The 22886-nt window shown below is 45.2% G+C and overlaps 1 protein-coding gene across 6 annotated transcripts in view; it reads right to left on the minus strand.

The window, feature by feature from the left end:
* Nucleotides 1-4847: 4847 nt before the first annotated feature.
* The window catches only part of CCDC120 (coiled-coil domain containing 120), a 64755-nt gene continuing 46716 nt past the window's right edge, over nt 4848-22886 (minus strand). For all 6 annotated transcript variants that reach the window (XM_030193996.1, XM_030193994.1, XM_030193993.1 and 3 more), the window contains 5 exons: nt 9481-9537; nt 8536-8707; nt 8236-8337; nt 6341-7108; nt 4848-5653 (listed from right to left, as the gene is read on the minus strand). In XM_030193996.1, coding sequence (XP_030049856.1) covers nt 5539-5653; nt 6341-7108; nt 8236-8337; nt 8536-8707; nt 9481-9537 — 1214 coding nt within the window. In that variant the 3' untranslated portion in view covers nt 4848-5538. The remainder of the gene's footprint in view (nt 5654-6340; nt 7109-8235; nt 8338-8535; nt 8708-9480; nt 9538-22886) is intronic.

Raw genomic sequence — 22886 nt, forward strand, 5'->3', positions numbered from 1 at the left:
TATTCCAAAGTGATTTCAGCTGGAAAACAGCTGCAGAAAGGAATAGGAAGTCCTAGAGTGAACTGGAGTACTCTTGCAGTAAAGACTCCCCTGCCTCATGCAGTGAAAACTTCACTGGAACACGATTCTGATGCATGAAGAGGATTCTGTAGGTCCTACTGATCTCATACCCAGGGGGCCTGTGTCCTCTTTTCACAGGACAGTAGTGTCCTGATTTTAATCTGTAAAATATTGACAGTCCCATCTTACCTTCTTCGTTACCCTTTAGTTTGACCCAGTCTACCAAAGTAATATGAATTGCAATGTCCCAGCCAATTTGACAAAGTTTTTCTGCAGTTCTGCACAACCTGGCTTGTGTTCTACTTGGAATATGTTTGCAGCACTCAAACTAGGAATTCTGGATGCTGCAGAAAACATGATGGCTCCCCATCATCTCTTCTCTAGCTCTCATCTCCTCTGATTGGCTTTGCCATGCTGCTATGTATACAAAGGGTGTGAAAGGAGCTGGGCATGGGTGCCAAACTAGGGGACTAGAGAGGCTCAGGGATGACACAGAGTATCTGATGCTCTAGGCAAACCATTAGTTATGTGCCCTCACCCTGCTACACCTATACACCAGCATCTCTCTGTCCCTTCTCTTTACCCAAGGTGTCCAGAATCCCCTACCTCTACTCACTGCAGTGTCCAAAATCCCCCCCCCCCCCCCCGTGTCCAGTAGCTATTCAGTGGCTTCCCTACCACCTCCAGGGCAGCACTGGTACTAATGCAACAATCAGGATATCTACAGAACAGGGGTTCTCAACAGAGTCCTCAGAACAAATCTAATCAGTGAGGATTCCAGGATACCCACAACGAATATACATGAAATAGGGTATGCAAATCTATCCTGAGGACTGGGTTGAGAACCTCTGCTAGAGAAGATTCAACGTGGCAGGTTCAGGGGCCTGAGCACCCATGCATGCTCACGGCCTTCGGTGTCCCATTCCCTCTGAACTTTCTGTTTTAGAGCATTAAACGTGCAGATGATTAAGGCCCTGTGCCGATTATGATGAATTCACAGCGCCCCAAAGTGTGCCGCCTTAGGTGGATGCTTATCTTCACCCTACTTGTACTCCTAGAAGGGGACCCAGCAACACAAAAATGAGCGATGAATCATCAAAAAATAAGTTACTTTTATCCTGGGAAAAGTTACTCCAGACCACTTATGCCAAAAATGTTTTGACAAACGTGAACTCTGGAAGACACTAGTGCGCCCCTTTTGTGTTCACTCTTTCCTACTTATATTGTACTTCTACCCCTGTCCCTACACTGTCTCATGTTACATAGGATCTTTCCCCTCTTTTATTAGAATGTAAGTTGCCTTGATGAATACTTGGAGACAGGATAGAAAATCTTAATAAACTTGAAACAATCTCTTTCAATCTCCATTTTTCAGGCTCTCTCATGGGCCAATGATTAGAAGCAAACACAGGCGCTAGAGGCTATTTGCGCCATACTAGCGCCTGCGTTTGCTACCGCCCCATGATCAGAGCCCCCGAGAGCATGTGAAACAACACGCTCACAGGCTCTGAATGGAACGAGCATGCAAATGCACACAAAAGAGGGCTAATAAACCTATTCATCCCCAATGACCAGCGCACCAAAGATTGGCTTTCTGGCTCGGAGCTAGCATTAGGGTTTGCAGACCATTGGGGAGGAATGGTGAGCCCTGTCCAGCACTCATTTGCTTGCTATCAGGCCCCCATTCCCCCAATGCAGCAGCCCCTCCCCCCCAGCAACAGGGGTCTACTCTGGAAGTCCAGTGGAGCTCCGGACCCCCCCCCCCCCCCCGATTCATGGGGAGCTGGAGATCCGGTGGGTCTCCAGTCCCCCCTAACATCCAGATATCCCTGGTGGTGGGTGAATTCCCCCCACCTAGTGGCCCTTCCCCACCCCCCTACCTTAAGTTGGAGGAGGGGGGTGGCCTCCCTCCTCTTCCATTGGCGGCACCTGCAAAATGGCAGCACCCAGCCCCACCCAGCATATCCCATGAAGCGGGGGGGGGGGGGGGGGGAATTCACTCACCAGCCACCAGGGACATCTGAGGGATGTTGAGGGGTTAGGGGGGCTGGAGACCTACCAGCCCCCCCTGAAACTGTGTTGGGGATGGGGGGGGGGCAGAGGTTTGCTGGACCTCCAGCCCCTTTTTTGCCTGGCTTGGGATAGGGCTAGTTGGGGTCTGGTGGTCCCATGGACCTCCAGCCCCTGTGTCTGGGCTTTTGACAGCCCAGACCTGTCAAACAAGTGCGGGAAGATTGTGCCTAAGCACATGCTGAGGCACAATCCTCCCGCACTTCTACCCCATGATCAGAGAGAATTGCGTGCTTAAATTTGCATGCAATTATCTCTGATCATAGGTGTGATAAAGCCCCACATTGTTCCAGCGCTATTTTTAGAGAACTGTTTGCAACAGTGTGGAAAGGTTTCTGCCTAACCAAGAGAGTCAGTTGACTGTCATCCAACTCTGGCAGGAGTAAAACATCAACAGAAGGTATTTTACGGAAAATTTGCAGCCAGTTCCATCCTGTTCCCCCCCTTGCTCAGCCTCCTTTGTCCCCCCCCCCCCCCCCCAACTCTGGGGCAAGTCACTTAACCCTCCATTGCCCCTGGTACAAAATAAGTACCTGATATATGTAAACCGCTTTGAATGTAGTTGCAAAAAATCTCAGAAAGGCGGTATATCAAGTCCCATTTCCCTTTCTAGCTCCAGAACTTCTCTCATACACCTCTCCTCCATACCACGTGCTTCTTTTTCAGGGTAGCATGGCATTATTCACTGGCACCAGTCTGGCTCTTACTACCGAAAGTCTGATAATTCCAGGCAGCCAAAACTCCAGAGCTGAAAAGATATTTGCACACAACTTCAAGGAGGTTCAATTTTCTTATTTATTTTAAATAGTCAGATTAATCCCAAAATCCCAGTGACAGCCAGAGGCATAACCCAGGCCACTTAGTGCACCCATCAAAAAGGGACCACGCCCTCTCTTACACACCTGTAGTATTTGTTTGTATGACTATCATGGAATGATTCAGACATGATTAAGGGAAAAGGAAACAATAAAATTAAACATACATAAGCTGAAGAAACCAAGCTTACATCCCACGTGCAAGGCCAGCTCGCACCATTTGCACAGTGATGGGTTAAATAACAGTAGATCATGTACATCAGGATCCAGCCATAGGTACAGGAGTGTCCCTTGCTGGTAAGAGGGGGAACTGCAGCTATTCACCAGCACAGGGCCTGCATTTTCTCACAGTGTCTCGAAGTATACTTACCATCTGTATTCTCCATCCCAGCAAACCACGGAAATAAATAACGCATGTGTGTATACATATTCCTTTAACAAATAATTCATTCAGAAATCCAGGTCTGATGCTGTTTTATCTTACACAGATTCCTTCTGGAGAGGAAGTTTGGGGAGTTTTACAGAAGCCACTTCTGCTGAAGCCCTTGTCTCCTGACTGCTCTGGATAGGATGAGAGAGAAGCACCCATTGTGGCCTTTACCCTTTCCCAGTTGCAGGGTCCCGTAGAACAGCGCTTTTCCATCCTCTGCAGGAGGCACAGCTAGCCAGTCAAGTTTTCAGATTCCCACAACTGAACATACACGAGCTAGAATTGAAATACAGTAGGTCTCTTACATTATGCAAATCTAGCTCATGCATATTTAATTGTGGGAATCCTGAAAACCCAACTGTCTAGATTTGCTTCCTGGAGAGAAGCACTACTATAGCCAAGGCCATGATTCTCAACCCAGTCCTCAGGGAACCCCAAGCCAGGTTTTCAAGATATCCACATTGAATATATATGAGATAGTGCATGCACTGTCTCCACTGTATGCAAATCTCTCTCATGCATATTTAATGTGGGTATCTTGAAAACCAGGCTGGCTTTGGGGGAGGGGGAAGAGTCCTCAAGGACTGGATTGAGAAATCCTGGCCTAGTACCGAGGGGGTGCTACGATCTAGAGACTGTATGTCCCTTCTGTTCTTACAGAAAAGTAGGGATCCAAAACACAAGCACCTTTTCAGCAGTGCTGCGGCAGTGGCAGCAAAATAACTACAACTGGAAGCAACATGAGCAGCCTAGGCTGCTGAGTCTTTTTATACAGGCTTCAGCTTTCTGTGGCTGCAACTCAGGCTCATGTCAGTTACAGTAAGCAGGGTCAGGCCTGTTTTTACTCCCTCCCCTCCTCCCCTGCATCTAGGGGCTTGCAATTCCCATTACTCTATGGTAATGGGTCAGTCACAAACCTATTTTAGTAACTGCCTCTCCCCATAAGCCCATCATATTTTCAAAATATGCATCATGAGTATGCAATACACATGCAGAAAACAAAGTCTGCATATGGACTGGTGCTTTCATATAACCGTTTCCTGCATAAGCAGAATGGATATTCTGAAAACTTGATTGGCTACACGAGCACCAGCAGCACAGAAGAACGGAAGCAGCCCTGGAGAGAGACATCCTCAGAAGTAGAGAGTGAAATAAATGATTTTATTCAATGAACTGACCTAACACAGCTATTGTTTTGGCTGAATGCCTGTGTTAGGAGTCCATAAATCACATGGTAACAGCAGAGAGACAAGTAGACAGCTGCACTTCTGAGAAACCAGCTCCAACAGCAATACCACTCTATGGGCCCCTTTTACAACGGCATGCTAGCATTTTTAGTGCATGCCCATTATGGGCATCTTGGTGTTTAGCGCACATTAATTTTTAGTGCACGTAAAAACTCTAGCGTGCCTTTGTAAAAGACCTCCTATGCAATTCTGTGGCCCAATTGCATCAGACTTTTCACTACGAAGGCTGCAGAGTTACATATAGTGGCATTGCGGTGGAGTTCATTTGTCCATACTGCCGCTATCAGCTCTCTGGTTGCAGTGCTATGTTTTCTTGAAGCACAGCTTCACGTAGTAACCACCATATAAATTTATGGACTCCTGCCATAGGCACTCAGCCAATCAGCCAAAACACAGCCATGTCGGGTCAATACATTGAATAAAATCATCTGTTTCGGCCCTCCGTTGCTGAGGACTGTCTTTCTGCTCCTTCCTGATCTGCAGACTTTGTTCCGTCTCCTGTCATTCTCTATGGAATCACCAGTACAAGGTTTGGCAAGCATAGTTCCAGGAAAAGGTCCCACCATGAAGTGAGGCAAAACTCGACACAAGCCAGTTAGCCACCCTATGATTTTTCCCTCTCACTTGTCTCCACTGAGTGTTAGTAAAAATGAAATTAAGACACAGCTTTTTGGTAACTCCCCTGCAGAAAAAAACACATCACAAATCAGCTCTTTTCTACTTGTCATCCTCCTCCTCTTTCACAGGTGATCTTCCAGGCACAAGGCTCCCAGAGGGTGAAGGACGTAGAAGAATCCAGTGGCCTTCTCTCTCTCCCTCCATGCATTTCCGGCCTAGGAGGTTTTACCCCCACCAGGACCCACTGACGGTTGTATACATATATATGGGAGGTTTTGTCTTTTAATCCAGTTGTTATTTAGACCAAGGTCCCTGGTGCATTAAAGTCTCGGTTCAGCGGCATGCCCCCATTAAAAGTGGTTTCGTTTAAGTGGCTACTCAGGTTCTCTTCATACAGGTAGTCTGCATAATGTCTTTGGAGAAGGGGATGGAACAGAAGGAAAAGGAAAAGGGAGATGGCAATGAGAGAAGGGAGAAAATGAGCAGAGAAAGAACAATTAAGGAAAGAAAGTTAACAGCAGATGGGGGGATGGAAGAGTAGAAATTTAGATTTTGGCTTTTTCAAAGGGGGTGAAGGCAATAATAATAAAAGTTTTTTGTTTTTTTTTGCAACAACTGAAAAAGTGGGGTGAAAACAAACAAACAAAAAAATACCCCCCAGGAAACACCACTGTAGACAGTAATTTTCTCAACAGCCATCAGATGATGCTGGTACATCAAACACCATTTTGGGGAGAAGGAGGTTCTTGTTTTAAAACATTAGCATGTTATTTTTTTATTTTTACACCAAAAAAAGAAAACTCTTTAAGAGTCATTACTCAGCAGCCAAACAATTTTGCTGCCAGCCCTAAACGAGATTATCCATTCTCTCATGACATGGGTGAGAGATGTGCATCCTGAGTTTTGTAATATATTGTCACCCTACAGTATCCCAAAAAGTAATCTTTAAAACACATGGATTAACTTCAAAATTATTAAATTTGAGACAGAAGTCTGGGACTCATATGATTGGAAACATCACCCATACAGGGAGGGGGAGCAGGGGAAAGAGAAGGGAAAAGTTCACCCCAGTCTCCGAGAGCTAGAAGGGGATGCCGTACCTGTTTGCATAGGGTGGCCCGTTGAAGCTGACAGAGTGGGGAATTGGGGTGTTGTAGTAGTAGGACTCCAAGTGGCTGGCCTCATGGTACCTCTGTGTGGGTGCTGGGGTGCGGCGGTCTGGCTGACATCGGTACCCTGCTGCATTCCGGATGTACCAGTCCCGCAGTCCCTCCAGGGCTGCTGCCTTGTGTGCCCCATGGTCTGGTGGCTCTGCTGCCCGCTGCTGGCTCCGTGAGCGAGGCGGAGGACGGCCAGGGACTGGCCAGAGCTGCTGCTGCTGATAGGTTGCTTCTGCCTGTAGAGCTGCACGTGGAGGACCACAGGATTTGGCACGGGCTGCCTGGGCCTTGCTTCTGAGCGCCGGGCTGTCAGGGGGCACATGTGCGTCTCTGCGGGAGCAGTGTCCAACTCCATGCTGTCTCTCTATGTAATAGTCCAGGAGAGCCTCACCGTGGATGGCACCGTTAGGAGGCCAGGCGCTACCAGGCCTTTTGTAGTGGTACCAGAGCTGAGGAAAGGGAGGTTGGTCTGGGGCCTGGTATACTGCTGTCCTGCCAGCCACACTTCTCTCGCTCAGGGCTTCTGAACTCTTGCAGGCAGCCCTGGCCACACCACGCAGCTGGTTAGGTGCCCGCTGCTCACAGGAGGAGCGATCAATGAGTGCCTCAGAACTGCTGCTTCTGCGGGTCTGTGGTGTATAAATCACAGATGGGGGGTCCTGGCTTGTGGCCCAGTGCTGATTTGGAGCCAGCCCCAAATTCTCAGGCCTGGGGGGGAAGAGGCACAAATTAGAAACAAACATCACACTTTGGGAAGTCTGTAGAGAAAGGGTATTAACAACCAGCCTGCCTGTTCCTGCAAGACTGCATCAGACCATAGGACTGTCTATCCTGGCATTCTGTCTCTGATGGGCTAGCAACAGAAGCTCAGAGGCAAGGTGAAACAGGTTCTCTGTAGAAATGTCTGTCCACCCCACTTTCCAACAGGTGTGGTTTAGAGATGCACTGAACCCTCATATTGTGCTAAATAGCCAGCAATGGATCCATCTCCCATAAAGCTTCCACTCACGTTTTCCAAACCTGGTTATAATCCTTCCATTGCACCAGTCACCGCAAGTTCCACAGTGAGGAGTAACGTTTATGTTTTACTTCATTCACCTGAGCAAGTACTAACATCCCAAAAATCTTGATACACCCCCAGCATGTTTGGGACACAAGTTCACTTTACATTCTATCTTCACTCCCTGTACAGCAAATCAGATTTGCTCAGTCTGCTCTATTCACAGATGTGATAGTGAGCTCAGGAGTAGCACAAGGAAGAGTTTCTTCATGGCAGGAGCGGGCCCGACTCCAAAGTGGGTGAGCATGAGACCCCCCCCCCCTGGAAATCAAGGGTCTCAACTCTCCCTTCCCCCCATACCTTGAAACCTTTCAGTTCTTTGCCAGCAGCAACTCATACCCACTGCTCATGTCGACTCAGAGCCTTCCTTCTGATGTGGTCTTGCCTATGCAGAAACAGGAAGTTGCATCAGAGGGAAGGCTTGGGGCTGGCGTGAGCAGAGGGTACAAGCTGCTGCTGGCGAAGAACTAAAAAGATTTACAAGGTACGGGGGGAGGGGTGTTGGGACTTGAGAGACACCAGAATGCCTGTGAAGGAGGGGAGGGAGAGATGCCGAGAACCTTGGGAACACCACTGCTGGGTGGCCCTAAGCCCACCTGTGGCTAAGCCACTGCTTCACGGTAAGGATGGTGGATTCCTGGAACAGCCTCCTGGAGAGATAGTGGTGACATAAAGCATAACAGAAAGCAGGAACAAGTGGAATTCTCCTCAAAGACCTCTACATGTGTCCCAATGACCTGCAGTCACCCTTATGCAAGGGGCTGGGGGTACTTACCTGGAGTGGGTCTTGCTGCAGATGCTCCTGCTCAGGATAGGGGTGGCAGGTACGCTCCTTCCCTCAAAGCCAGACGCGCTGCGGGGGAAGGTCCGGGCAGGGCTGTAGGATCGTTAAGAGGAAATGTGATTTACCCTTGACAAGAAACTATCTGTGCACTAGGGGGTAGGGAAACATGAAACTAAGGGTTCCTGCCCTCATGGGCTTACCATCCTGACAGAGAAATTATGGGGTATGCATTATGGGGTATGCCTAGCGGGTGAGAGGAGGAGTAGAGGGCGTATTAGCATGTGAACTCACCTGGGAGGGCTGGCAACAGAGTTTCGTCGGCTCCTGATCTCGCTGCAGGCATCAGCTGGTGACAGCCTCCAATCCTGCTGCTGTGGCTGACGTTCAGGACTGCTGGAGATGGCTCGTGGGTGCAGTCGGGGCGGGGAGAGCCTGGTACCACTAGGGAAGCCCTGCGCATCAGCTGGAGAAGAAAGCATGGAAAATTGTTTCAGAGCTGATGTGTTTATGATCCCAATTGCTTCATTCCCCCGTGTGCTAATATGAAATCAGAACAGCTTTCCAACTTTTCAAGATAGAAAACTTTGAAAGACGAACAAAACAAAAACCACAACAGGGTAGACTACACCACACCCTCCTGACATAGGAATATAAGAACTGTCATACTGGATTAGACCGAAGGTCCATTTAGCCCAGTATCCTGCTTCCAACAGTGGCCAATCCAGGTCACAATTACCTGACAGAATCCCAAAGAGTAGCAAGATTTCATGCTACCGATCCCAGGGATAAGTGGTGGCTATCCCCAAGTCTATCTTAATAGAAGGTCATTAATGTTTCCTCCTGGAACTTGTCCAAACCTTTTTTAAACTGCTGTTACCACATGCTCTGGCAATGAGACCCAGAGCTTTAACTATTCCTTGTGAAAATATATTTTCTCCTATTAGTTTTAAAACTATTACTATGACTAACAATTTTGAGGTAACCCAGAACTTATTTGTGTTGCTGTGTTTCTCAACTAGACTGTAAGCTCCATGAAGCACGGCCAATCTAATATATATGTCTGTCCTGAACGATATCCAGAAGATGGACACACAATATTATTATTATTATTCATAATTCAGGCATGATCTCTTTGCTGAATAGAGACAGTGTTTGTAGTTACAGAGAATTGAGAGAGTACAGCATTTCCTGACAGCCACCAGCGCTGTGTACGCAACACCTCACTACACTGCTTACCATTCTCGTAGCTTGCAGATTCGGACACTGAGCTGCTGTCAGAATTCAGGGAATCATCTGGAAAGAAAAAAAGATAAGTCAAACCATAAGCTCCAGGAGCTGAGTACTACTCTTATCTACTGTTGCCATATTATCTAGGTGGTTTTTATAAGGTTTTGAAACATACTTATATAGTAGGGTTTTTTTTTTTAAGTTTTCATGGATCCCCAACAGAGTTTCAATTGAAAAGCATAAGTTTTATATTGACTACATTTGTTTACTGTGGCCAATATCATCAGAATTATTGAAACGCCACAAATATGGCTGCTGGAATGCACAAGATTTTTTACATTATTTTAGCGATTTTCCAGAATTTTTGGTTAAACATTAGTGTATTTTTTTTATTCTTTATTAATATATTTCAATACAACACTAAACAGTGTAAATATGCAATCAGCATTATTTTACAAGAGAAATTGTAATACAATAAGGAAAGAAAAAAACATTAGTGTATTTTAGGTGGCCAGATACTGCTACATTGCATTTTACGATCGTGAAATCAATCCCGTTTGAGTACGCAATGTTTTAAAAACTATGTTTTTGATAATTGAATACATATTTTTATTCTACTTTTGCCCAACACCTATATTCTTTTTAATTAGTTTTATCTTGAATTTAAAGTTTTTTTAAATACATTTTGTTTTGAGCACAACCTCTAACCTCTGCTGGAGACAAAAGCTAATATTAATCACATCATGGCAGATTCCACAAACCTGCTTGTGAAGAAGTGCTGCTGCTCTGTCTGCAGAGTGCTAAAACCAGTGCTTTTTTTGTGCCGGTACGCAACGGTATGGCATACTGGCACCTGTTTTCAGAGGTCCAGCGATTCTCCTCCCTCCCCTTGCCAGCGATTCTCCTCCCTCCCCCTCTCCCATGGCCAGCAATTCTCCTCCCTCCCCTCTCCCATGGCCAGCGATTCTCCTCCCTTCCCTGCCCTCCCCACTCCCATGTCAAACTTCCACTCACTCTAAAAACAAAGTCGCAGGCAGCGGTGAACTAGCGGCGCTAGTAAAAGCAGCAAGCTCGACTCAGTCGTCCTTCGCTTCCCTGCTGCCCTCTCAGCGTCCCGCCCGCCCTCGTGGAAAGGAAATGACATCAGAGGAAGGCGGGACGCAGAGAGAGCAGCTGGACATGGGAGAGGGGAGGGCAGGGGAGGGAGGAGAATCACTGGACATGGGTGGATGGCAGGGGGACGGGGGGGGGGGGTCGCTGGACATGGCTGGATGGCAGGGGGGATTGGGGGGTTGCTGGACATAGGTGGATGGCAGGGGGACAGGAGGGTCGTTGGACATGGATGGATGGAGGGGAGGGCAGGGAAGAGGAGGGCTGCTAGACATAGGTGGATGGAGGAGAGGGAAGGGAGAGAGAAGAAATGCTGGACATGGATGGAGGCGAGGGAAGAGTGAGGAAGGAGATGAGATGAGGGAAAAGGAAGAGAGGAGAAAAACTGCACATGGATGTAGAAAATAGGCAGAAGCTGGATCCACTGGACAGTCAAGTCTGCGGAGGACCCAGCTTTTACTTACGGATGTAGGGCAAGAAATGAAGAAGAAAGGTGGAAAGTAAAGAAATAAATGGAAAGGAAGCCCTGAAAATGGAGTTAAGAGGACAGAAAGCAGCAGAGTCAGATACTGAGCCATCATGATCAGAAAAACAAAGTCACCGGACAACAAAGGTAGAAAAAATCATTTTATTTTCATTTTAGTGTATGGAATATGTCCAATTTGAGAATTTACATCTGCTGTCTTATTTTGCACTGGGTATACTGGAGCTGTAACAGCTTACAGAAATTATTTATAATGAAAACAAATCACGTTATTTTTTTCTCCTATACTAGTATATTTTCAATGATGTCTGTTTATATGTGCTATGGCTGGTATAAGGGGTGTGGCTAATGTGGGTGTGTCTGTATGGGTGGAGTCTTATGTGGTGACTCCGCCCACAATGAGTACCGGCACCTTTTTTTCTACAAAAAAAGCACTGGCTAAAACTGAGTACTTTTAAGATTTGTTTTTATTTGTACCCCTGTATCAATTATATTTGTAGATTTTTGACTATGCTACTTTTTAACATACAAATACACCTTTAGCACTTAGGAATGAGCATAACATTTTCAATTGTGCTTTTCTTCCACCGGCTAAATATGCTGTGATGGCATCTTGAAGCTTGTCTCATATTTTGTATATATGAACTTTTCTTAAAAAAAAATATTTTTTACCACCTTCAGGCTTGAAGGATAGAATTTTGCTATTAAGGGAAGGTGTGCTTTTACTTCCCTTCAGGTATGTGTCCTTTTTGAGTGTTCAATTTGCTTATTTATAATCACTGGACTATACAGATGTGCATGGGTTTTGCAATTTTGTTTGATATGTCATGCCAAGAGACTTCTGCTCCACTTATGCTCTTAATCAATACACTCCTTCTGCTCTTATATTTCCACTTGTGCTCTCTTATCACAGGCTAAATGTAATGTGATGGCATTTTAAAGCTCATCTTATATTCATACACTCTTTTGGCACTTATTGTTACTGCTTCTATGCTTTTCGTTCATTTTTATGTTTTGACACCACTTATGTAATTTTCATTTATATAGTTTTTAAATGTGAAGTGTAGTTCATTTTTATGCTTGCGAATTATGATTTGCTATTAATTGTTTGCTTTTAATTATTGTAATGTGTAACTTGACAGCTCTATCCCTGACACAGTCTACAGGGCTAAACGTGGCTATATCAAGATCAAGTATACATATGTAGTATTACATCATACTTTATGCTATGAGTTTATCTTGTTTGGCAGACTGGATGAACCGTACAGGTCCATGTCTGCCATCATCTACTATGTTATTATGTCAGGCATTTGGTTAAAATAAAATTGCACGCTTCTACACTTGCTGGTCTGCTTTGTGTTTGCTGCTCTTTCTACAAAAAAAAAAAAAAAGGCAGAAAAGAAGCCTATGGGCCTTTCTGAAACAGCTTAGTTTACAGCTGCTGTGAGGCAGGAGTAACTGTGTGCATGTATGGGCTGAGAATTAATGCTTATACTTGCATTTTATGTGCAGGTCTTCTTTTAGGTTTTAACCCAGAAACATTGATAAAATGTCCCTAATGCCAAGAAAATAGGAGTCATTTGCACAAGACACAAAAACAGAGAGGAGAGTACAAGCCAAGCCAGGGGAGGAGTGACAGAGTAGTGATGTTTATCCTTAGTGACACATATTTCATTCTACCAGAGAACAAGCCCAGCAATATTACCTGTAGTGCAAAAACACCGATTGTTGTATCTTTAAAACCCCCTATTTAACTGGAAAAAAAAATTAACACCTATATTTACAATTTATAAACTCTTAAGAACAAAAGCCCTGGGTCTCTATATTCAGCGCCACTTTTCTGGCTAGAAGTGGCTCCTCCCTGGAGAAGAGCTGCCCGCTGGGGGTCAGCCACTGATTTTCAGCAGCAATGTCTGGACAATACTGACCGCACTGGGGCGGTCCAGAAGTAGAGCCAGGAGTTAGCCAGGGACCGCCGATATCAGACAGCTAACTTGTCCGGATATCAGTAGTCCCCAGAAAGCTTCCAGTAGATGTCCCATACCTGCACATTCAGTGCTGGTATAAAATTTCAACACCCAGGTCAGCATCTGAAGTCGATGCTGATCATGGTGTTTAAATATCAGGGCTTATTTATAAGATACATGCAGAAGTACCAACCTGCTCTTGTCCTGCCGCTGGGAATGCCTACCTAAAAGTAAGCGCTATGTGTTCCTGTGCGTATTTGCCAGAGAGCTGCATTCACACTTATTTTAACGTGTAAAACAACTGTTCTGCGTGCTCACATTACTTGTAAACGTAACCCCCTACAGGTATCTCTATAAAAGGAGACACCAATTGTTTAGGCACTAAAAATGCATGTAAATGACCAGAATACAGGCAAATACCTCCGTAAATGCCAATACTCTAACTACACGCTAGTCAATGAACTGGTGTCTAGTTTGAAAGGGGGGCGGGGAGACACAGTAGAGTCTGGACAGATCACACTGGTACTCTATAAAGAAAAGCAGGAGCCTATTTTATTTTTTTTTTAATTTATGCACTTTTAATATTACATAAACACAAATATCCATTTAAGAAATACAGAAAGAAAAATATAAAAGGAAAATTTCAACTTAATAAGCAAAACTACTATCTTCCTTAGACCACAGTAAGTGGGGAGAGTAACATCCATAAGATAAGGAAATCAAAGAAAAGCATAGCATGTGTATCCACACCCTAAAAACAAAACAAACAAACAAAAATGCCCAATTGTAATATCTTCTTCATGTCAATGGAAGTCTTAAGCTGCTCAAATATAAAAAAAATACATATTTGTCCCTCCTAATCTAACCAAACATTTACACAAGGATAGGCCAAAAGAAGTGTTGCACCCTGATTCTTAGTCACAAGGCTAAAAAACCTCTCCAGAGTACTTTTTGCAATATAAGGCTATATCCACACCTTCTGGCCATGAAACAACTTGGGAATTACGGAAGTTTCATAACAGCATTCAAGTCTTGTTCAAAAACAAAACTAACCAGAAGTGTACCGCGCTGAGGAATCTCAGACAAGGAATTTTCCAGAATTACAGAAATATTATTCAGATCCAATTGCATATTCTGACCTTATCCATGATCAATTCACCTTGGGTATTTTTAGAAACAATAGGCAAATAATATATCCTATTTAAAGGAGGAAAACTTTTTTGAGGAAATTTCAACAACTCAAGGAGATATTTCTTGAAAGGAAAAAAGGGGAGGTATGTCAGGAGACTTTGGAAAATTCAGCAAATGCAGGTTAAGCCTCCTGTTGAATTTCTTTATTGGCTCATTCGTCCTCTGGGTAATGAGCTTATCCTTAACCACAGCTGTTAAAACACTTCAGGATTTCCAAACATCGGCTTGAATTTGTTGAATCTGGCTCAAATGGTCCCTTTTTAAGCCTTCAACTGTTTCAGCAAGAGAATCAACTTTAGAAACTAAAGAGAGGAGTGGCCTAGTGGTTAGGGTGGTGGACTTTGGTCCTGGCGAACTGAGGAACCGAGTTCAATTCCCACTTCAGGCACAGGCAGCTCCTTGTGACTCTGGGCAAGTCACTTAACTTTCCATTGCCCCATGTAAGCCGTACTGAGCCTGCCATGAGTGGGAAAGCGCGGGGTACAAATGTAACCAAAAAAAAAAGATACCTCCCAAGTTGATTTTGGGACAGCAACTTTAACATCCTGGAGCACCTTCCAAAGACTCCATTGTGACCACCACAGGAGGCTCCAGCAACACCTCTATCACTGCCTCTGTGATCTCAGCCCTGGGAATGTTGCTCAGAGTTCTGCCCACGTTTGAGGCCTGGGTCACCGCAGATTCTGGCCCCTCTGCCTCAACAGAATATTCAAACGACGATGCAGGACACAGTGGATTCTTGAGCTCCGAAGGAGATAAGGTGACGTGTCCCATCGAAGCTGCTGCTCCTTCATGCTGCCCACCAGCAGGACCTTTCACCCCGGACACAGTTGTGGTCTCAGAAGCAAAATGGCCTATCCTCAGTTGGCCTGGGGAAGATGTTCGGGTGGGCACAGGAACCGTCTGAACCGCTCTCTTTATTTTAGTGTGCGGCATCGCAAAATCCAGGAAAAGAAGTTCAAGTAAAAGGTACGAAGCCAGCCAGGGAAAAACCTGCCTCATCACTCTGGTTTCATGCCGCCATCTTAGCCGCTCCCCCACATGTGCCTATTTTCTTTACAGAATAGTGTCCACACAGATGCTCTTAGCACCTAACAGGCAACCCTGTGTAGAATCACCCTCTTACAAGGCACTTCTATAAAGTATGCATTCACAGTAGTGTGTCCAGTTGTGGGTAGTTTTAAATACTTAGTGTAATCACAGATTACAGCAGTGGTTCCCAAAACTGGTCCTGGAGGCACCCCAGCCAGTCATGTTTTCAGGGTACCCACAATGAATATTCATGAGAAAGATTTGCATGTATGTAAATCTCTCTCATAAATGGCTGGGGTGCCTCCAGGACCAGGTTTGGGAACCACTGGATTACAGGTAAACTTCTAATGATCAGATATCTGTTTTAGTACAAGGCAAAAAAGGTCAGTTAAATACCTTCTTGTATACTCTTATCCATGCACAGTTTATATCTAGATTAGATTATGGTAATGTTTTACATGCAGGTATCTCCAGTAGTAATATAAAGCGACTGAAAACACTGCAAAATTCAACGCTTAGACTTTTGGGGAATTCACGTAAGTTTGACCATATTACAACATTATTTTTGTAGTATCATTGGTGTCCAATAAATTCTTGCCAGATGTTGAATGTTTCTCATTTTGTTTGTCATCAATAAAAATGTTGAAATCTAAAATACAAGATTAATTTTAAAATTCTTGAGTTTAGCGCATACCTTTTTATCTATGTCAACCAGACTACTTCGGCAATTCCTTATACTCCAAGCAGAACCCAACGCTCGTTGCAAGATTTTCATATGGTGCCTCCATCTTTAGCTAAGGTTCACTGGGAAGTTACAGGCGAAAGGGCCTTATTTTGGCTAGCTCCTTCCTTGTGGAATGGGTTGCCTAAATCTATTAGAGCTGAGGAGAATTTCAAAAGGTTCAAAGTACTTTTGAAAATATATTATTTTCAATTAGCTTTAGATATCCAGATAGATAATAATGGTAAGGTCCACTAAACTTCCAGAGAATTATGGTTTAGCAAGTTTTAGTTTTATATTATTTAAAAGAACAGAGGTATGACTGCTCTTGTTTGATTGCGTTAGGTCTCTTCTATTATTCACCTGGAGTTCTTTTATTCTTGTAAATCGCTTAGTTCCAAACTATGGCCTGGCAGAATATAAAATTTTTAATCAACAAACATTTCATTAAGATAGTAGCGTGTAGGCAGGTACGCATGGGCAGGAGTCACATGAGCATAGTTTACAGAATACTGTAGGTTGGACACGTACCTTCAGCACAGGTATAAACACTTATGCCAGCTCTATGGCTGGTGTAAGGGTTCCCAGGATAGGCATGTAGTTTTGCAGTTAAGACTAGTATTCCATAAAGGACAAAAGGCACCTATGTCCCTTTATAGAAGAGGCTCCTACCAGGCACCCAGTGATAGAACTGCCCCTTAGTATGTATTGCACTTCTCTGCTTGCAGCACTCCTTTGATACCACCAGATGGCAACATGTGCACAGTTTTCAGTGGTTGTCTTTTTTTTTTCTCTGTGACCCACTGAGAAAAAAACATATCAAAAGTGGGTTATGTTTATTGGGCTTTATTAACTGCCCTTTTATGAAGAGATTCACCCAAGGTGGTGTATAGTAGAGGTAAACTTGAAAACAGTAAATTGAAACTTAATAATAGAACTACAATGAAACAATATCAAAAATATACACATTTAACAGCACTGGCATGTGACTCATTTATACCACAAGATAGAGGGATATCAGTTGCATAATCCTGCAAAGTTCCAGCCTCTTTAAAAAATGAGAAACATTTATCAATATAAAAATAATTAATCCAGAAACGAAAATACCCCACTTTAGGTGCCTGCTGTTTTTAGAATGTAGAACATGAAAAACAAAGTTCTGAAAAATAATTGAACAGCCCCATTCTACTGACCCTATAGTACACAAACTTTTCAAAAAATGAAAGTTGTCCAAATTTACCCCTCCAAACTTTTATACCCTTTACCTCTGGTATTTGGAACCCCCAACTTTTGATACCTCTTTGCTCAGCGGATCACATATATTTTCTAAACTTTGTTATGCATTTAGACAAGTTAGAGTAAATGCAACCACACTTGGCTGGGATACCTTTTTATTCAAAGGTCATAGGTTATTTTGACCTAACATGTCCAGTCTTCTCCAGGCTAGAAGCTTCAGACTGAGGCACATGCTCTTTGAGAATCATATATGCGCCCTCTCTCTCTGAGAATCACACACACAACTCACTATTCTTCAGCTGGGGGCTGTCACTTAAGGTAGCAGTATTAACCAACTGCAAAACAAAACAAAAAATATATTTATATACACACAGTGTAATCCGCTTAAGTGCAAGGGTCTGGGACCAAACAAATGCATGCAGTTAACTGGAGCGTGCACTTAACCGTTGTGACCCAAAGAAGCTTGACATCTGATAACCATGTACAGTACTGTTTATTATACGTACAGTATACAGTCTCCGTTAACTGACGTTAGGCTTACTTGAAGTAATCAGTTATAGTCCTCTGTACACTATTGGGTCTGTGAGTTCCATAGACTACGTCTGCCAGACAGTAAAAACTGTCATAGCACTGACATCCAGTGGCCTCCAGATAGGCCCGCATGGTGTTGAGACTCTCCAGCGCTCTTGCAAAACTGACAAGAGGAGGTTGTTGAATTTCGTCAGCATGTGCCTTGCTGCTCATTTCATCATCTGTTCCATCATCAGCCGTTGTTGCCTGCGTGTAGGCGCATATCTGGACATCAGTGCTGTCTTCAGCTGTTTGTAGATTGTAATCAACAGCTACGTAGCGATGGAACTCCTCTTCAGTAACACCGGCTGGGATTTCAATAACCTGTTCATCTGACGTGTTTGCAACAGCTGCATCTGTTTCGTCCCTCTCCACATCCTTAACAAAGCTTGCCCGATTGTAGCAGTTCACAATGGTTGCCTGTGCAACACGATTCCAGGCTTCTTTCTGCATATGTAGGGAATCCAACAATGATAGATTATGAGCCAGTTCAATAGCACGTTTATCCTTGGCAGTCTGGTCATCCATAACACTCAGCACAAGAGCCCAATAATGTTGTTTGAAATTGGCTATTATGCCCTGATCCAGAGGTTGGATCAGAGAGGTAGTGTTTGGTGGCAGGGAAACCACCTTGACGTTAGACAGCCTGACATCATCCCTGTGTGCAGCACAATTATCACAAACCAACAAAATCTGACGCTTTTGTGCCCACATTCTAGTGTCTAACTTCTTTAGCCACTGCTTCCAAATTTCCCCAGTCATCCATGAATTTACGTTAGCCTCGTATGACACAGGAAGCCGCTAGTCTTTCTTGAAGAAAACTTTCTGTTTGCTCTTTCCAATGACGAGGGGTTCCAACTTCTCACTCCCATCCATATTGCAGCAAAGGACGATCGTCAGTCGGTCCTTCGACATTTTACCTCCAGTAGTTTCGACATGTTTGAATGCAAGTGTTCCATCAGGAATCGCTCGCCAGTAGAGACTGTTTTCATCAGCATCAAAAATGTCACGAGGTGGGGGAGGAAGTGACGTCAGCGAAGCGAATGGCTGCTTAAACGCTGAGCTCCAGCGCACCCGCGACTAGAAAGCAATCTCTCTCTCCCCCACGGTGGCGAGTTGACAGCCAACAGAGATATAAGAGATACCCAGGTGGCGGTAAGGAAAAATTTGGGATGCAGGCGAACGGAGGAGCGGTAAATCTCACGCAATTCGCGTTTGAAGGCAGTGCGACGCAGAAAAAAAAGATGGCGGACCAGCCTGCACTGACCTCGTGCACACAAGACACGGCGCCAGAACTATTCACTTCCCAAGAACAAACAGACAGGTTGGGAGAAATCCTACCCGAGTTACGGGACTGGCTGAAGGAAATAAGATCTGATCTGAAGGTGGTCCGGGAGGAACTCACGAACCTGGGGGCCAGCCTGCGAGGAGAAATCGCGGAGATTGGCCAAAGAGTAGAAGAAGTAGAAACGCGAATGGAAGACCACACGGAGGCTTTGACAGCAGTTGAATTGCAAGTCTCTGATATTAGCTTGGGGCAACAACAAATCAATGACAAGCTTGAGGACTTAGAAAACAGGAGCAGGCGCTGCAACCTCCGTTTTCGAGGCCTACCAGAGACTCCTGCCTACCGCGAAGCTGAGAATGTGATACAAAAAGTGGCTAGTGCGCTACTATTGATGGATGGAACTGAGGTGAGCCCAGAGGACATCAAGCTGGAAAGGGCACACAGGGCACTGGGCCCGACAAGACAGAATCTGCCCAAAGATATCATCGTGTGCTTTCGAGAATACGGGATGAAGGAGAAAGTGTTACAAGCAGCTCGCAAAAGCACAGAATTTAAATGGGACACCCACCGCATAGAGGTATACCAAGATCTGGCAGCGGCGACATTAAAGCGGAGAGCTGAACTGAAACCGGTCACAGCGAAGCTACGAGAGATGGGCATACGCTACAAATGGAGACATCCTTTTGCACTGGTATTTTATAAAGAAGGCAAAATGCAGCAGATTCGAACGAGAGCAGAGGCGCAGCAATTTTTTCCAGAGGGGCTGGCCGAGATCCCACCGAGTGCAGGAGAAAAAAGAGGACACTCGGGAGGGAGGGCTACCCAGCCAAAATGGCAGCGAGCAGGGCGCAACAGGCTGCAGAGACAACAATCAGCAAATCGTTTGACTTGAGTTACCCGGGGCTGCAGCAAGTAAACTCGGCGGTTGGAGAATACAGCCCCCGTGGCGTGCTGAGAGGACTGAAAAGATGACTGAGTGGTATAAAAAGAGGGGTATATAGAAATGCGTGGGGGAGGGATTGAGATGCTTAAAGTATTAAACTCACATGTATATAGTTGAAGTTATGTATTAACGCTAGGGAAAAACGACAATAGGGTGTGGGGGAGCCACTTCCTTCACGGGTAGCACCTAGCAAACTAGGAGAAGAAGGGTGCTTAAAATGTATGAAGAGGAGGGGGTGGGGGAGGGGGAGGGAAGAGGGGGAAGGGGGAGGGAGGGAGGAGCAGACAGATATGATATAACCAAACGAGGGGAGATCTCGTGGGGAAGGCAAGAGGGAACCAGGATGTACGAACAATATGAAAGCAAATGCCATGGCTCTTAACTGTGTAACGTTGAATGTGAGAGGGCTTAACTCCCCGCAGAAACGCAACCAGATGTTTAGAGAAATGTTACGATTGAAGGCAGATGTTGTGTTCCTCCAGGAGACGCACTTGAAGCGCGGGCATGAAAAATTGGTCAAACATAAACGATATCCCTCAATATACTATGCATCTAACATTGCAGGGACCAAAAGTAAAGGGGTCTTAATAGCGCTTTCCAGTGCGTGCCCATGGAGTGTGAACGAAGTGATACGGGACCCCGGGGGGAGGTATTTGATTCTGGTGGCCTCAGTGCTAAATGTGCAGTACACTTTGATGAATGTTTACGCTCCCAATGAAGACCAAGGGGGGTTCATAAAAGAACTAGAGGGAGTGATTCGGAAGAGAGCCAAGGGCCTTCTATTGATTGGAGGCGACTTTAATGTCACCTTAAATCCGAGCGTAGATAACTCGGGGGGGGGCAGCAGGATATGCCCAAAGGGATAGAGATGCAATGAATGAATGGATGGCCCGCGAGGGCCTTGTGGACATGTGGAGGGAAATCCATGGGACTGAAAGGGACTATACATATTTCTCCCCTAAGCATAAAACGTACTCACGCATAGATTACTGGTTGGGGGAGGAAGCCTTTCGAGGCAAAATTTGTAAGACCAGGATTGAGCCTTGTTCCTGGTCAGATCACTGCTCGGTCAGTTTAGAGCTAAGCCTTATAAGAGAGAAGAGGGGTCAAAGGAATTGGCGTATGAATGAAGCACTTTTGTTGGACCCTCAGCATGCAAGTACAGTGGAGAAATGTATTGAGGAATACATCAGGTTGAATGACAATGGGGAAGCACGTCCGGTGAGTGTATGGGAAGGTATGAAAGCGGTTGTGCGAGGTCATATTATTGCGCTGCAGTCTCATATAGACAAGGAAAGGAAACAGGGTGAGGCCACAATGCGACAGCAATTAGACAATCTGGTAAAGGCACATAAGGCAGACCCCACGGATAGTGCGCGAGAGGGGCAGATACAACAAATACGTAGACAACTTAATGAGACCCAACTAGCTGAAATAGCAATTCAGTTACAAGCAGCGCAGCAAGAGCACTTTGAGTTCGGGAACAAAGCTAGCAGGTTATTGGCCCGTAAACTACAAAAGCGAGCACAACGTAACTCTATAGCTGCTATAAAGTCTGAGAGGGGAGAGATGTGTACCTCCACAGGGGCTATACAACACGCTTTTTGGGAATACTATGGCCAACTCTATGAGAGGGAGCAAACAGTAAATAGGGAAGAGCAGGAAGAATATATAAAGGACCTGGGCTTACAGGGGGTCTCAGAGAAGGACCGGGAGGACATCTCAGCGCTAATAACAATAGAAGAAGTGGAGGAGGCGATAGCAGGGATGCCTACACATAAGGCTCCAGGCCCAGACGGCTTCCCAATCAGATTTTATAAGATGTTTAAGAAATGGCTTGCCCCCCTGCTACTGCGGGCGATTAGGTCCTTCGACGAGGAACACTCACTGCCATACTCTTGGAGGATGGCAGAGGTAGTACTGATCTTGAAGCCAGGGAAGGACCCGCAGAAGTGCGCGTCATACCGACCCATATCCCTGCTAAACAATGACTATAAAATCTTCACTAAAATTCTGGCCAATCGATTGAGGGGGATAATGCCACGCGTGGTCCATCAGGATCAAGCGGGGTTTATTGAGGGACGTCAAGGCAGTGACAATATAAGAACCCTGCTACATGTGATCCAACAGATTGAGGAAGAAGGGAGCCCAGCCCTGCTGCTGTCGATAGACGCGGAGAAGGCCTTTGACCGTGTGGACTGGACCTTCCTGCGGTCTTTGATGGGGAGGCTGGGCATGGGTGAGAGATTTGATAAGTGGATAAATCTTATATATGATAAACCTCTAGCCCTACTAAAGATCAATGGGGGGCTAACCGAGCCGGTCCAATTGCATAGAGGCACGAGACAGGGGTGTGCTCTGTCTCCCCTGCTGTTTGCATTGTCGATAGAGCCACTGGCCAGGAAAATTAGAGAACATGCTGATATTAGAGGGGTGGTTCGGGGCTCCCGTGAGCATAAGATAATGCTCTTCGCAGACGATATCTTACTGACTGTTTCGAACCCGGTGCGGTCATTACAGAGGGTGATGGAGATATTTGAGCAATATAGGAGGATGTCAGGATTCAAGATAAATATGACAAAATCTGAGATTCTAAACCTCTCTGTAGACCAAGATGATATGAGAGAGATACAGCAGCGCTACCCATTTGTGTGGGCACAAAACTCAATTAAATATTTGGGAGTGCAGATAACAGCAAAAATAGATCAGCTATATCAGGCAAACTACCCCCAAAAAAGTAAAGAACTATTTCTGGAACTAGATAGATGGGAAGCTATGACAGTGTCATGGTCGGGTCGAATTAATGCAATAAAAATGATTATACTACCCAAGTTATTATATATGTTTACGGCCTTACCGGTGCCTATACCGCG

The sequence above is a fragment of the Microcaecilia unicolor genome, chromosome 2 (assembly GCF_901765095.1).
Source record: "Microcaecilia unicolor chromosome 2, aMicUni1.1, whole genome shotgun sequence".
Taxonomy (NCBI): domain Eukaryota; kingdom Metazoa; phylum Chordata; class Amphibia; order Gymnophiona; family Siphonopidae; genus Microcaecilia; species Microcaecilia unicolor.